The sequence below is a fragment of the Numida meleagris genome, chromosome 6, assembly GCF_002078875.1.
Source record: "Numida meleagris isolate 19003 breed g44 Domestic line chromosome 6, NumMel1.0, whole genome shotgun sequence".
Lineage (NCBI taxonomy): Eukaryota > Metazoa > Chordata > Aves > Galliformes > Numididae > Numida > Numida meleagris.
In genome coordinates, this window is record NC_034414.1 from 11,323,648 (window position 1) to 11,337,740 (window position 14,093).

General features: G+C 35.0%; 1 protein-coding gene across 11 annotated transcripts in view; it reads right to left on the reverse strand.

Annotated features, from left to right (window-relative positions):
- Positions 1–14,093, reverse strand: part of SOX6 (SRY-box 6) — a 410,347-nt gene that overhangs the window by 49,396 nt on the left and 346,858 nt on the right. For all 11 annotated transcript variants that reach the window (XM_021401613.1, XM_021401611.1, XM_021401609.1 and 8 more), the window contains 2 exons: positions 12,524–12,704; positions 10,636–10,826 (listed from right to left, as the gene is read on the reverse strand). In XM_021401613.1, the coding sequence (XP_021257288.1) occupies positions 10,636–10,826; positions 12,524–12,704 (372 nt within the window). The remainder of the gene's footprint in view (positions 1–10,635; positions 10,827–12,523; positions 12,705–14,093) is intronic.

Sequence of the window (14,093 nt, forward strand, 5' to 3'; positions counted from 1 at the left end):
TTACTAGCTGCTTAATAAATTGCTTTGGAATAGGTGGAGGCGAACAGGAGATCTTTCCAAAAGCTTGTCTCAATGTTCTCCCTCAGTTAATGAATGTCAGCAAGTGGAAGAGAACAGAAATTTGATATGTTTTTCCAGCCTTTCTCATTAAAGCATTTGCAACATGTTAGAGGCCACAGGCATAAAACTGAAATACTGAGAAATTAAAGTTGTCTGTAGATTTTCAGGATGTAATCTGGGCAATTTCAGCTTGTGGCATACTTCAGGTTTTAAGTAGCATTATTAGAGCTTACTATGACTTGAACATGACTTTAGTATGAGTAATCTGACGTTTAATATCGTTTATTACCCTGTTACAAATTTCCAGTTGAGATATACCTGTTTATGGAGTTAGTGTTATGTGACTACAGATGGACAAGCTACATGAAGTGAACAATTTAACTCAACAAATACAGTCCTTCTTATCTTTTCAAAGTACTCCTGGAGGATCAGCGAATTCTATACACGTATAAGTAACTTATAAGTGTTCAAACAATCTAACTTGTGAGTTATGCATGAACTCTGCACTTAAGTGCTCAATATTAAGGTGCTTGTGATTTATGCTCTAGTTGGTCACCTATTACAAATCACATTGTTTTTGATGCCTGCCTCAGTGGTAAGTAGTGCAACATTGCCTTAAACTACCTGCAAAAAGCAACTGGGAATTCCCTCAGCTAGAAGGCCTCTCAGGTAGTAGAAAGCCTTTACTTGTATCTATCAATTCCTGCATCCATTACCTTCATCTTCGTAGAAAAAAAAAGATGAACCTGCCTCTGGCATACCAATGGTAGGAAAAAAAACTGGCAGTGGAAAGGCACGGAGCAGCAAGCTCTGCAGGATCCCTAGATTAAAATGCCACAAAGTTCACAGAGCTGCTGTAAAGATCTTTAAATAGCTGCGGCACTGTATCAGGGGATAGAAACTTTCCCTGAAATTGTGATCCTCATCTGGTCAACACAGAGTTTGGAATGGGTGCTCAATCAAAACCTACTTTTTTTTTTAATGAATGGGAGGTGACCCATTTGGGCACAAACAGCAAATATCTGTAATTGTGCAAAAATGTCTGTGCTCATACATAAACACAGAAATTAGAATCTGTTTGCATGAAAATTTGTGAAAAGAAAACAAAATAAGCATGGCCAAATTCCATTGATGAGATCTCAAATAAACATTGCAATTACTGTTTTAGCATTACTTGCTCAACTCTTTTCATGAGATGATGAAAATTTTACCTGCTGGCATGCTTATTCTTTTATTAGAAGCAAAAGAGTTAAGTCAGTACAAAGTTGCATATAATCCCACAAACAGGCAGCTAAGTAAATATCCTACAACAGTGAATGTATTTCTATTTATCATATCTATTGATGCAGCCTAGTGACACCTGAGAAATAGGAGGCATCTTCAATTTTAGAAAGTAATGAACATCAGACAAAGTAATCCTAATTTATCTTTGCTTAATCTACTGCAGTTAACTGAACTATATTGGCAATGCATTCAGTGCTGTACATTTACTTAGAGCCATACATACAGAGAGCTTGGAAATAAATGGCAGTAACTTTGTGGATGCCTGTGCTCGTATCTAAGTGTGAAATAATATGCAAATGCAATATGTATTCTGTACTTCTCAGGACATTTGAAGAAGTGATATGATAGGATTGTGCAGCTACTGCTCTGATCCACAACTTAAATCAATGAATATATTTCTGTCCCAGAGAGTTTATGTCTGAACAGTAATTTTCAACCTAACTTTATTGTTTGTGGAGAAGCAAAACTAAAACATAGGACAAATTTCAGTACATATCTGTAAAGTCTCCAGAGTAGCTTAAAAATTGATTGTACATAAGAAGATACAATCATTACACTATTATAGTCATAATATCCTTTATGGCATAACATCGACCTCCTGGAAAAATTCTCCCTGTTGGTTTGAGCAAATTTTTCAGCATTCACCTCTGGGACTCATTTTCATCAAATTCTGCTCCTTTGGGATTTTTTACTGCTTCAGGATTTAAGGGAGAAGACCAAAGCAGGACAAATTTTTTATCCTTTCCACAGGAAATGCCCCATGCAAAGGAGAAAGCAACGTATTTGGTATTCTTTCTTGCGATAGAAAATAAAAGAAATGGGCCAACTGCTCCTTTTATTATTACTATCATCATTATTATTGATGAGTTCTAAAACATGCAGCTAGGCAACCCTCCAAGTAGCTCTAACAACAGAAGTAAAACACCATAGTTGTGTTCAGCCACCATACAAGCATACTGTTAAGTGTAGGTAGTGGCAAAAATGCTATTAGTCAATATACAATGGCAAATTGTATATTGTGTTTCCTTCCTGGAAATAGTATTTTCCTGCTAAGCACTTTTGTCATTGAAACTGGAGGCAATGAGAAACTTGTAAACTTCAGCTAACATCGGAACTTTATTCAATATACCATGTGTGTGTCTGTGTGTGTGTAGTTAATAATGTTACATACTGGTTCTTCAAGTGTATTTTCTTTTAATTTCTTAAATTTGTACATCACTAGTGGTCAAATTTTATTGTTTTGAATTTATGGTCCAATAACGTTTCAGTGGTTGATACTTTGTAAAGACTGCATCTTCTCACTTAACTGATCAATAGACAAATAATGTAGATTTTATTTTAATCAGATGCTACATAATTTAGGGAACTAAGCATTTAATTGCACGTGTGATATATCAAAGCGCAAATGCACAAACTGCCTACTCAAGGTAATTTTGGAAAACAAGTTGAGCAAGAGGCTTCAAAAGATGGGTCTGTACAGGAAATGCTTCAATCGGTGCAAAACTGGATCCACAGTAAGCTGGCACCAAAGCTAACTTATCTGTAAATTTAGATGACCTACATATGCCAGAGATTTTACAGTTTCTTTTTGTCTTCTCATTGTCAATTCCAGAGTTTGAGTGAACATGTATTTTTAATGTGCAAATTGCAAATACATTATTTTTATGACTTTCCACACATAGCATACAAAGTAAACCTGAAAAAATAGTGGGTATATTGGTAGGTGTGAGTACAAATTTATTTATTTACGTGTAAATAGCAGTATTTGAGTAAGAGCGTGCAATCCACTACAGACTGAATCCTAAGGTTGCATACAGACAGGAAGTGAACGTTCCATGTGCAGCTTTAATATTTCTATCTCTCGAGTTTGAGGAACAGGCTTGACAAGATTTCATACCCACAGCGTTCTGCACCTGGTTCCCATTATAAACGTGGCCTTGATAATGGAGCTATGTTCTTATACAGAGGCTAATGTTGGCAGTGGCATTTTCCTCCCATAACTCTTATAATCTGAGTACCAGTGTTAGGGCTGTATTTGACCCCTCTGTGCATCTGAAGTTACAAATTCCATCACCTTCTTCACTAAATACAGAGAAATCAGATAAAACATTTCTTTAAACACTGGGAAAATTTCTAAGCCTGATTTTATTTCCTGTGATATCTGTGAAAACTAGTGATATAGCACAGGCTTCAGGGTTAGATCAGAAGATTTCTTTTCCTTATTTGTTTTTAATGGAAACATTTCTCTTTAAAAAATATGGTTGGAGACGCAGGGGTTAGAGTTTTTTCCACAAAGCGCCGTTTTGAATTTCATTTCAAATTACATCTTGAAGTTCTAATTGTAAAGATAAATTCACTGACACACTTCTCCATGTCTGAGGGATTTAAAAATCACCCAGCTCTTCAACAGTGTGTTTAATTCCTGATCAGGCCCTAGAATAAATAATTTTTAAAAACAGAAAAAGACAAGGCACACCGTGTCCTGTTGTTATCTTAGAAATACACCGATTTAGAAAAGCAGTGCAAGCACATACGATAATGAAATTCATATAAGAGCAAAACCCACCAACATCCTGATCTTCTCAGAAACAGAGCACGGATTTCCCCGGTACGACAGGCTGCCTATGAAGCCCAGTCATAAAACAGACAATACACCCAGCAAAATGTTGCTTGGCATCGATAATTTTTTTCCTCTCCTTCCTTGATATATTACTTTCATTCTTTATCTTGTCATTCAGTTTCAAATATTGGAAGCAACAGCATCAACAAACAGATTGTCTCCAGCTACAAAGCTAAATATTTGAAGTCCAACATGTTTTCTAGTTCTAATAAAAGGGGGCAGTATTACATCAGCTGAAATTCTGAATTACCCAAGCAATCATAAATAGTGCTGGAGAAGGATACAAAACTACTGAGTTTCACTAAAAATAGATGGTAATACATAGATTTTAATGAACTTGCTTGTCTGACATGGGGAAAATCTTCAGAGTGAGTAGGCTCCTACACTGCACCTATTTCAGAAAATTTTTACCGGAGAAACTAGTTTTCTTTCAAAATTATTAAGGAAGCATTACAGCTAATATAAAATAAAAGCAGATTTTTCATGTAGCTAGGGAAAGTGTTCAGCCTCAATAGGAAACTGCAAAGTTATTGCAGTTTCAAAATATTTTGGAAAAATTGGGGAAAAAAAGGGTTTTTTTTAATTCTAAAATACCAGTGCTCAAATACAGCTTTAGGAAGTTAACTTTGAACACTCAGTATAAGAAAAAACTTTGCTTACACGCATCATTTACAGCCACAAGACGATTATTAAATTGGCCAAATTTGCAGTAGTAGTGTATGAAGGACATTTTTAAGAATGACAAGGACTGCTGCTATTTGTATTTGAAAGTTTTCCCTATTCTGGGGCATCTAGGTCACACAAGTCATTTATCTGTTGTAAAATGATGGGACTGTGAAGGGCAATGTGTGCAATGCATCCTTCTGCATCTCAGAAACTCCCCAGGTAAAGCTTTGTTGACAGAACAGGATGCTGTATTCAGGAAAACTAGCTTCCCAGTTGCGGTGTCTCTGTCAAAACCAGATTCTTCATTAGACAAACGGAATACGCTCCCTCAGAGTTAAACAAATCAGTTGCATTCTTTTTTCTCTATACAGTTTCACATTTTTAATTATAGAATTTAAAAATATATATTTAAACTTACACTGAATTATTCCTAAGTGTAAGGTAGAGGGGGTGGGACCTCCCTTAAGTTGTGGTGAGAACGGTACTTGGTACAATGTCTCTTCAGACTATACCATAAAAAAAATAACAACTTTGCAAAGCTAGTCATTTTCTATTGATATCGTTGTTCATTTTTTTGGCCTAACTACGAGGTATTTGCCCTCTAGTTATAAGTAGAATTAAGATTTAACCAACAGAAGCAAGGGTCCAACTGAAAATGCTTACAGCTTCTGTTATGTCTTCAAGTACAATGAAATATAAGCATTGACTTCTTATTTAGAACCTGCAAATAAGAAACCAAAGGGGAAGAAAAAAAGCTTTTCTTATAGCAAATGGTAATAGATCAGTCCTTGCAAATCTAAACCACTCATTCATAAAGATTTATAAAAATCCACAAGGCCCTTATGACCAATTTATTCACGTTTTATATGTAAGGGTGGTTATCAGCGCGGTTGGTAAAAGGAGAAAAGATAATTGAACATAGAATGTTCTGAAAATCTCATTGCTTACATGTGCACTCTTTTTAAAAAACGTATTTCAGAAATGACTAACAACAAGAATGATGGAAACAAGGTGCTTCTCTTAGTGATTCTCTGAGAAACACACTGCACTTGCAGAAAAGGTCCTGTGTCTCCTGCCTCTGCCTGTACTCTGTCTGTAATGCTGAATGTATGGAGAGAAAAAGGCCGGTAGAAAAAAAAAAGTCACCAACATAAATCCAGTACTCCTTGTATTTTGAAAAAAATACAACAGTAATGGAGTCATTGCCAGGCTGCAGGCAAAAGAAGATTATACATATAAAACTAGTAGCTTTTTCTACAAAGACTTCCTGAAGTGTTTTTATTAGGCAAACTTTGCACGCATGTGCAGTAGCTTCATATACATGATGAAGCGTAACATCTCCAGAGGAGCTGTTACACTCTATTGTGTCAGTAATCCACATATTTAACAGTCCCTAAATACAGCAGACTGTATCACCTCCAAAGGGGTCGTTATGGCTTATCAACTCAAATCCAAATGCCTAAACATGGATTTGATCAATAGACTGTAACTTCTCCATGGGTAAATAATATACATTTTTAAGAATTTTCACATTTTTTATACAAACTGTGGTCTATCTTAGGATAAATTATGTGGATTCGAATTTTAAAACTTTGATTTAGAAATAAGAAAGGAATAAAAGGCTCATTGTAAGAGGTACTAAAGTATGATAATTCCCAGGAAGTAGGTGGTGACTCACATCATTTATTTTGAGGACTAACTCCAGTTTCCTATTGCAAATAAACAGTTGTCTGAAAATCTACAAAAGGGTGGGAATGGAATATGAACATAAAAATATCATACTAAATTCTGCTTCCTCTCAAATCTCAATGAATCTTACGGGTAAGAAAATGGGAAGGTGGGGATATCTGTGGGTCTAGCAGATATGTTGTCACTGTTTCACAGAATCACAGAATGGTTTAGCTTGGAAAGGACTTCTGGAAATCAGATTGCCCATGTCCAGCCATGAGAATATTTAATGGGTATATGTTCTATCCTGACAATATATTTTTCTCCAACAAAGATTACTGTGTAGCTGTGTATATTTTTTTCTACAAAGATTTTTGAAGTGTTTTTGTCAGTGTTTTCATGCTTAATACATACATTATCAGTTATCTTACAGATTACATAGCATTTTCCAGTTCAGTTAAAGCTTTAAATCAAATCAGATCTTCTAGGAAATCATACTCCTCCAAAATAATAGGATAATAATAGCTCTAGAATGCAAATTCTTTTTTAGTATTTTAATGCATTCATTTTTGTTGAAGGTAAACATGGAAAAAAGTCACATCCACTGAACAAAGACAATTTTCTGACAATTTTACTTCTGTCATGTCAAGTGGAAAGAGTGGTGTAGCCTATTTTCTGGATTTTCTTCATTTCCTCCCCTTCCCCGTTATTTCTCTTTACTCTGTGAAGCCACTGACACAGTTGCTTCTCCCCTTTCCTCAGTCAACCTGCACCTGACGTGCATCAGGTAAGGCAGAAAAAATCAGCTCTGCTCTGGTGACTTTTTGCCTCGTGTACATAAATTGAAATAACTCTGTAACTGTAGACGTTCTCAGAATAGTATCATCTCTGAAGTGTATCCTAACCTTAATGCTTTAGCAAATGGTAAAGTTTGACTGTGCCAGAGAGCTGCACATTTTTGTTTTATACTTTCTGATGAGTGAGTATCTGTGAGCACTTTTAAAGCTTTGTAGGAGATTTTGTTGGAACGGCAGAATATGAACACAGGCAATTTTCAATTCTGTGTCTCTAACCAAATACCAAGTTTTCTGAGAATTAAATGGCATGTTTTCAAAAAAGCCTAGGCCCAGGCTTTGAAGCTATGTACATCATTTTGTAAGCGCAATCATTTGCACAACAAACCATTACCAGCTATCTGAACTTGAAGACCAGTAACTGACCAAGACTCAATAGCTTTTTTAAACCATCTGCAGGCAATTAATTTGTCATCTTTTCCTGGTGCCAGCTTCTAACTACTCATTTATACATGTCTAATTACCTGAAGCCAATTTCTGAAAATTTGGTCCTGAAAACGTAGCGTCCCCATTCTTCAAAAGAAACCAATCCAGACTTGCAACTATGTTATCAAAGCTTCACTGGGATTATGACAGAAACTACACACTGTGTTCTTTGCATACAATTATTTCAAAATTGTATTTCTTTATTGAAGTGATCTGTCATTCCCTCCCCTCATTTTGATCATCCTACTCATAATTTTTAGAGTAAAAGAAATACATCATAAGGTAAAAATTGAAAGGGCAGAGGGTAAAAGAGGGGGAGGGGGGCTGGGAAGAGCATTCTAGAATTCTATTTATGCAAAGAATGCTTCTGTTCTTAATGTAATTTATACATGCTACAAAGCATAAATATATTCCCTCAGAATACATGAGTCTGACTCAATTCTTCTTTTTTTTCCTTAAGTAAGAGCGTCAGGATATATCTTAATTTTAAAAGCCTGGTTTATATCCCATCCTTTTGTAAGTTTTGTCTTTTCTTGCATCTTCAGAGCAAGGATAACAGACTAGCATACCAAAGCTAAAACCAAAGTACATACTGCAACTTTTTCTTGCCTTGACAATTCATTCCATAGTACATGCTAAGGTAAAAAAAATCTAGCAGGACTGCATAAAGGCACTGAGAGATTTAACAACAGATTTCCTTGATGCTCTTGTATTGTCAGAATTAAACAGTTACAAGTGTTACCATGAGAACTCTTCAAAAAAAAGACAGCATTTCAGAACTGTGTTGTTTATATTTCCAATTCACTCTGCTAAATTTGTAAATAATTTTTTTTTCCTCTCACTACTTGATGTATGACCTCAGCCTGCAACCTGTACCTGAATCTGCATTGTTCCTACTCGTGTATCAGGAATTGTGCATTGTCAGTAATCTGTGCAACAAAAAAGACATTTCACCTTATTCACCAAAACACATCCTTTTCCTCAAAAAGTGAAAGACAAAATAAATGTTACTTTGTACAATACAAGAAGTAAACATGGTACTGAAAAGACTCAGGGAGCAGTCACTGATAAGAAAGTGGATGCCATTTTTATACTTACTTTTCAAAGTCAAATCAAATGTTAAGAATTCTTTCAATAACCCTTGTACTGTGTTAGATATTTTTAAATGTCAAGAAACTGAAACTCATAAAATACATTTTAAAATAAGCATATTTTATACCTCTTAATACTAATTATAGGTGTGACATTTATTTTATAACTTTAACTTCAGTACTCTATGTGTCAGTTAGGGACAAACACCGATTCTACATTGAGAGTTTTGTCTGAATATGGCCTGCTGGGTCAGTTATTAACTTCTCTGCTTTTCATGCTACCAATCTGTATCAAATGAGTTGTTAAATGAGCCTTTGAATTTGTCTTGTAAAGTACTTTTACTTGTGTAGTATTAGTTTAACAAATCTTTTCAATAGACATCTAACCTTTCTCTTGTTTTAAGTACTGTAAAGAACCAAGAATCAAGCAAAAACATAAAATATAAAATGTAGATGAAAAGTTATGTATCATTCTTTGACAGTTCTATTTGCAACATTTCCTTCCCTTTCTTTTCCACACCTTCCTACAACCTGCCTACTCACTGAGTATTCCCCTGTGAGTTGAGAAAAGATCATGTAATCATCAAATTCACAGTTTAAGATATAGTTAATATTCTGCTGTATCTTATCCTCAGCCTAGACTAAAAATTCCTTACTCTTTCGAGAATAATACAATCTCTTCCTTTACCCCTCAAAATATAAAGAACCTACCCTCTAAAACATGAATATCACTGAATTTTCAGTAATGAATTATAGAAATTGAAAAGTTATCTGTTTTTTTATTTCTTTTTTTTTCCCAGCATATACCTTGAAATGCTATTTGCTTTATATAGGCAAGTGAATGGGCAAGTTTTCTTTTTGTTCATCACCAAGTTAAATCATAACAGTTCCTATTTGCCCAATGCTATTATGATTACCGTTGTTACCAGTTAACTGTTTCTAGTTAACTGAAATGTAGATTAAGTATTGTGGTGTATAATTGATTTTGTGTCAGTGGTGTAAAAATTCTATGCTGGAAAAAAAAATAAATTATTATTTCTTTTCTTTTTTTCTTTTTTTCTTTTTTTTTTTTTTTTTTTTTTTTGCAGCATAAGCCACCTCTAGAGAAGCAAACAGAGTAGCAGCGTTCACCAGGAAGTCAGCTCTACAGTTCAGCCAATTACTTGATTCAGTGTTTACTGTCTCTGTTATACACACAGAGACCCGCTCCTGAAGCAGATCTTGTACAGCTTGGAAAGGCTACAGAGAAAGACAGCACAGATGCAAAGAATTTTCCAAGTGAGTTTTTGTCCTCAAAATAATCCTTAAAGTGTGTGTGATGGAAACTGTCCCTCATCTTTGTGCTATGATCTCACATCGCGATTTGGTGCACTGAATGTTGTCCTTCTCAGTCTGATGCTGGCTATGCTCCCTCACCACCTTCTCTATTTTATTATAGTACCCCACTTCACTTTACTATCTGGAAAGTACCGCCAAAATTCAACAAAGAACTTTGATCTCTAATGTCCCATTGAAATCAAGAGTCAAAAGCACTTACTTGAACTTAAATACTTCGTTGAATGCGAGTCACAGATTCAAATACACTCAAGTATATTCAACAGCACTGCAATACTCCACCATGGTAGTACGTAACTGGCCTTTCTGTCATACTTATAAAATCCACTCATTCTCAAAAGCACAATTCAAAATCTAGTGACCACAAACAATGGTAGCTTCAACCAGTTCATTTTCCACATTGTTGTATGCATGCTTACACATTAATCACATGTTGTGCATAGGAATGTTTTTTTGAATGCTGTCACGTACACATAGAGAAGTTTGTAATATAGCAATGTGAGGCGACAAGCTGTACTTAATGTGAATCAGAAATGGCTAACAGCTGTAAAAAAAGATTTTGTACAAAAATAAGAAGCCATTTGCAGAGAAGAGAATGAATGACACACTGTGTGGCAATAGGAGACATTACCTTTTCATTTCTGCAGTTGTTTAGACCCATGTTATTCATGGAGGGCAATTTTCCATCAACACCATGTGGCTGTTGTTGCTGCTGCTGCTCTCGTTGGATCTGCTCTCTCATCTTCCGAGCCTCCTGAATGGCTTTCATTACTGTGTCCTGGTCCCCAAACAGGGCAGGTGAATTAAGACTGGAAAGGATATCTATTAACAGAGAACACACTTTATTTAGGTAATCATCCAAATTAGAATTCAGCGTAATCATTCAGTTCTCATCCTATTAAAACTGCAACCCCTGCAAAAGGAGGAGGGTTGCCAGTTGATGTTTGTCTGAAGGCTGAATTAATCTATAGAATTCATCGATAACCCTGTTCTCTTCTTTCGTTTTGTTATAAATACAACCACTGAAGTCTTGCCATAGCCTGATCCAGAGGTATCTGAGTAAAACCATGGACTCAGTGTTCAAACTTACATGTTTAACACAACGTTTATCCGAAGCTTAAGTGGGAAGCTTTTAAAGTATTGATAACATCAAAATGAACAAAGAAGACAAAAAAAATCTGATTTGGGCATGAAACTCTATGTCAGACAGACATCGGTTCTGAAAGAGCACCTACAGTTACTTTGGCAGATAGAGCATATTATCACCTTAACATTAGCATAATGAGAATTTTTGACAATGTTTCAATGGCTTTTTCAGGAGCAAGGGGAAATGTTTTTGTGGCTTACATTAAAAACATTCACACCTTAGGAATACCTTCTGTATCCACCTCTCTTGAATGATCTTTGAGTTCAAACTGGTATGCTACTTTCTAATATTAGATAGTGTAGTGGTAGCTGGAATTACATTAACAGGTAGAATAGCTAGCTAGCTAGCTGCAGAAACTTGATCTTTCAGAGATCATGAGGCTCCCAAGTGTTTTCAGAATTGAACAAATCATAATTTTTATATATCCAAGGCATTTATTTAAAATACCTGTTCGTTTTTCACAAGTGTTTCTATATATTTTACAAGTACACTTGAGCTGTAGATTGTGAGTAAGTGGTTTGTAGTATTTAGTCACAGTTAAAATTTACTATTTGAACTTTAGGACTGATAATCGAAATTTTACAGTTCTTGATGCAGTTTCTTGACTGCTTAAGGGAGTCTTCATACACAGGTTTCAGATTAATTTTGTTTCATTACTTAATACGCTTTACTTCTTAATTAAAGAAGCTTGAATATGGGTCCAAAAATTTCATATTTTGGGTGAAACTAATGGTACACTTAGGCTAAACTGCTGAAAACCACATTTGGATTTGCCTTCTTGCCTGACTTCTGGTTTATTCTACCCCATTGAGACACTGAATGGTCCTTGGCCCTGGTTCAACAAAGTGACTGAAAACTTACTTTTTTTAAGTATTGTACATTGTAGCACTGGACTGAAATAAACACATGAAACATCATTTCTGTGCACCTAGTTTCTAAGCAGGCTCTACATGCACGAAAAGCTACTTTTTGCTTCTTTAATCCAGAGGCCAAAATTTAAGAGTTAACTTTGCATGTATGCTTCCATTTGATGTCTGTGGAGAAGATATTGATAGAAATCTTTTAAATGCATTTCATATATGCACATTTATTTACTTCTGTGTATATATTTTTATGTATATGTTAATATGTTAATATTATTATATTATTATTATATATGTTAATATATGTTCACTGCTGTATCATCTCAGTTACTCTTGTAAATCCTCACCATTCAAACATTATTTGAAAATCTTTCCTGTATATCTTCTCTCCATTTTAAACAGAAATGTAGATCCAAGTATCTATTTAATTCAGATGTGAGTGTATTCATGCTGACATTTCACACACAGAACTTGCCAGTTTTCTTCTTTCCCAAGGACAGATTAGTTACCTAAAGAGGATCCTCTTCCCAGAGATCCACCAAGGGGGCTGGGGATACCGCTCTTGTTCGTCACTGTCACTGGACTGCTTTTGCTAGCTGGGAAGAGGTTCTGTGTTGGAGATGTTGGGGATTTGACTGGTTCAGCTGTCTTGGGTCGGGCTGAAAGATTCAGTGGCTGGGCTGCTTCATCCTACAAGAGTTTAATGTAAGTAACTATTAGGAAAAGACAAATGAATACATCGTTTTGCAAGCAAGCGTTACTTTACATCTCGAAGACAATACCACATTCTCCTGCAATAATAACAAAAGAAGCTAATTATCTGCCTCCTTTAAGATTCAGTGAAAGGAAATCTCATTAATTTCTGTGTTATACTTCTATTTACATTAACTATGCGGCTGGATCGTTCTTTTTGCCAAATTAAAATTTGAATTAGCTCACATTACAGCTTAATTTCCTAATGTGTTTTCAGAGATCTAAATTAACCTAGGGCATTTACAAAGAATTATTTAAAATTTCCAGCAGCTCAGTAATGCGTTTGCATTGGTTCTGTTTGAAAAGTTCCTGGCACTATAAAATTAAGTTATGTAGCTTATTTTTATATGTATTAGAAACTAAGCAATCAAACATACTTCCATGCAAGAATCATTTGGAAACCCCCGACAGTTCTTTGGCCCATATTTAATGCTGCTGCTATCTTATACATTCAATGCATCTTATTTAGAGTGGTAAAATAATCTATGCTGTTCCCTCACAATAAAAGAATTTCAGTGAATTCAAATTCCTTGACTTACTATGGCAATAAATGTATAGTTTATGCATTTTAAAGATATTTTATATATTTTCTAAAATTTAATTTTGGCTATCTTTCTTTTTTTATTCAAATATGTCATGTATTTTTGACAGATTTGTGTAAAATCAGGATTTTTTTTTCACATTAAGCAATTCTGCTTCTTGATTGTTCTATACTTTTGTAATTGTTTCCGTATTCTGTAGTTATTTCTGCTGCATTCAACCTTTAGTCTATCTATATGTTCATTTGCATAAAGAAAAGGAATGTTTTTTTGAAGGATATGCAAAAGTAGTATCGGTACTCATATTTTCTTATACTTTTCATAGGCAGTTATGGAAGAAATTCTGTCTTTGGCATACATCTTGTTTCAGTGCCATGCGAGATGAGATAAGTCTATCTGAGAAAAATCTTTACTTTTGGAAGAAGACCCGTTACACTATTAATTTCTTTAACTGGAGTAGATTCATCGTAACCTTATTCCTATTTAGGTTTGTTCCTTTTGCTTAATATGTTAAGCAAAACAGAGCATTAGGAAAATTGTGAGATAGTGATTTTCTGTAATTAAAGAGCTTAGAAAGACAGATCTCTCATTTAAAATATGCCCACAGTAGAATCGTGATGGATATAAGAGAATATCATCCATATATTACAACACAACACCGATCATTTCAAAGCTTAAAACTAAGTGTCAGAATACAGTAACACACTACATGATCTAATCTTTTCCATTCTTCTAACTGTCAAGTGGTGATTTAGCAAAGTATATCTGATCATGTACAAAGTATTAA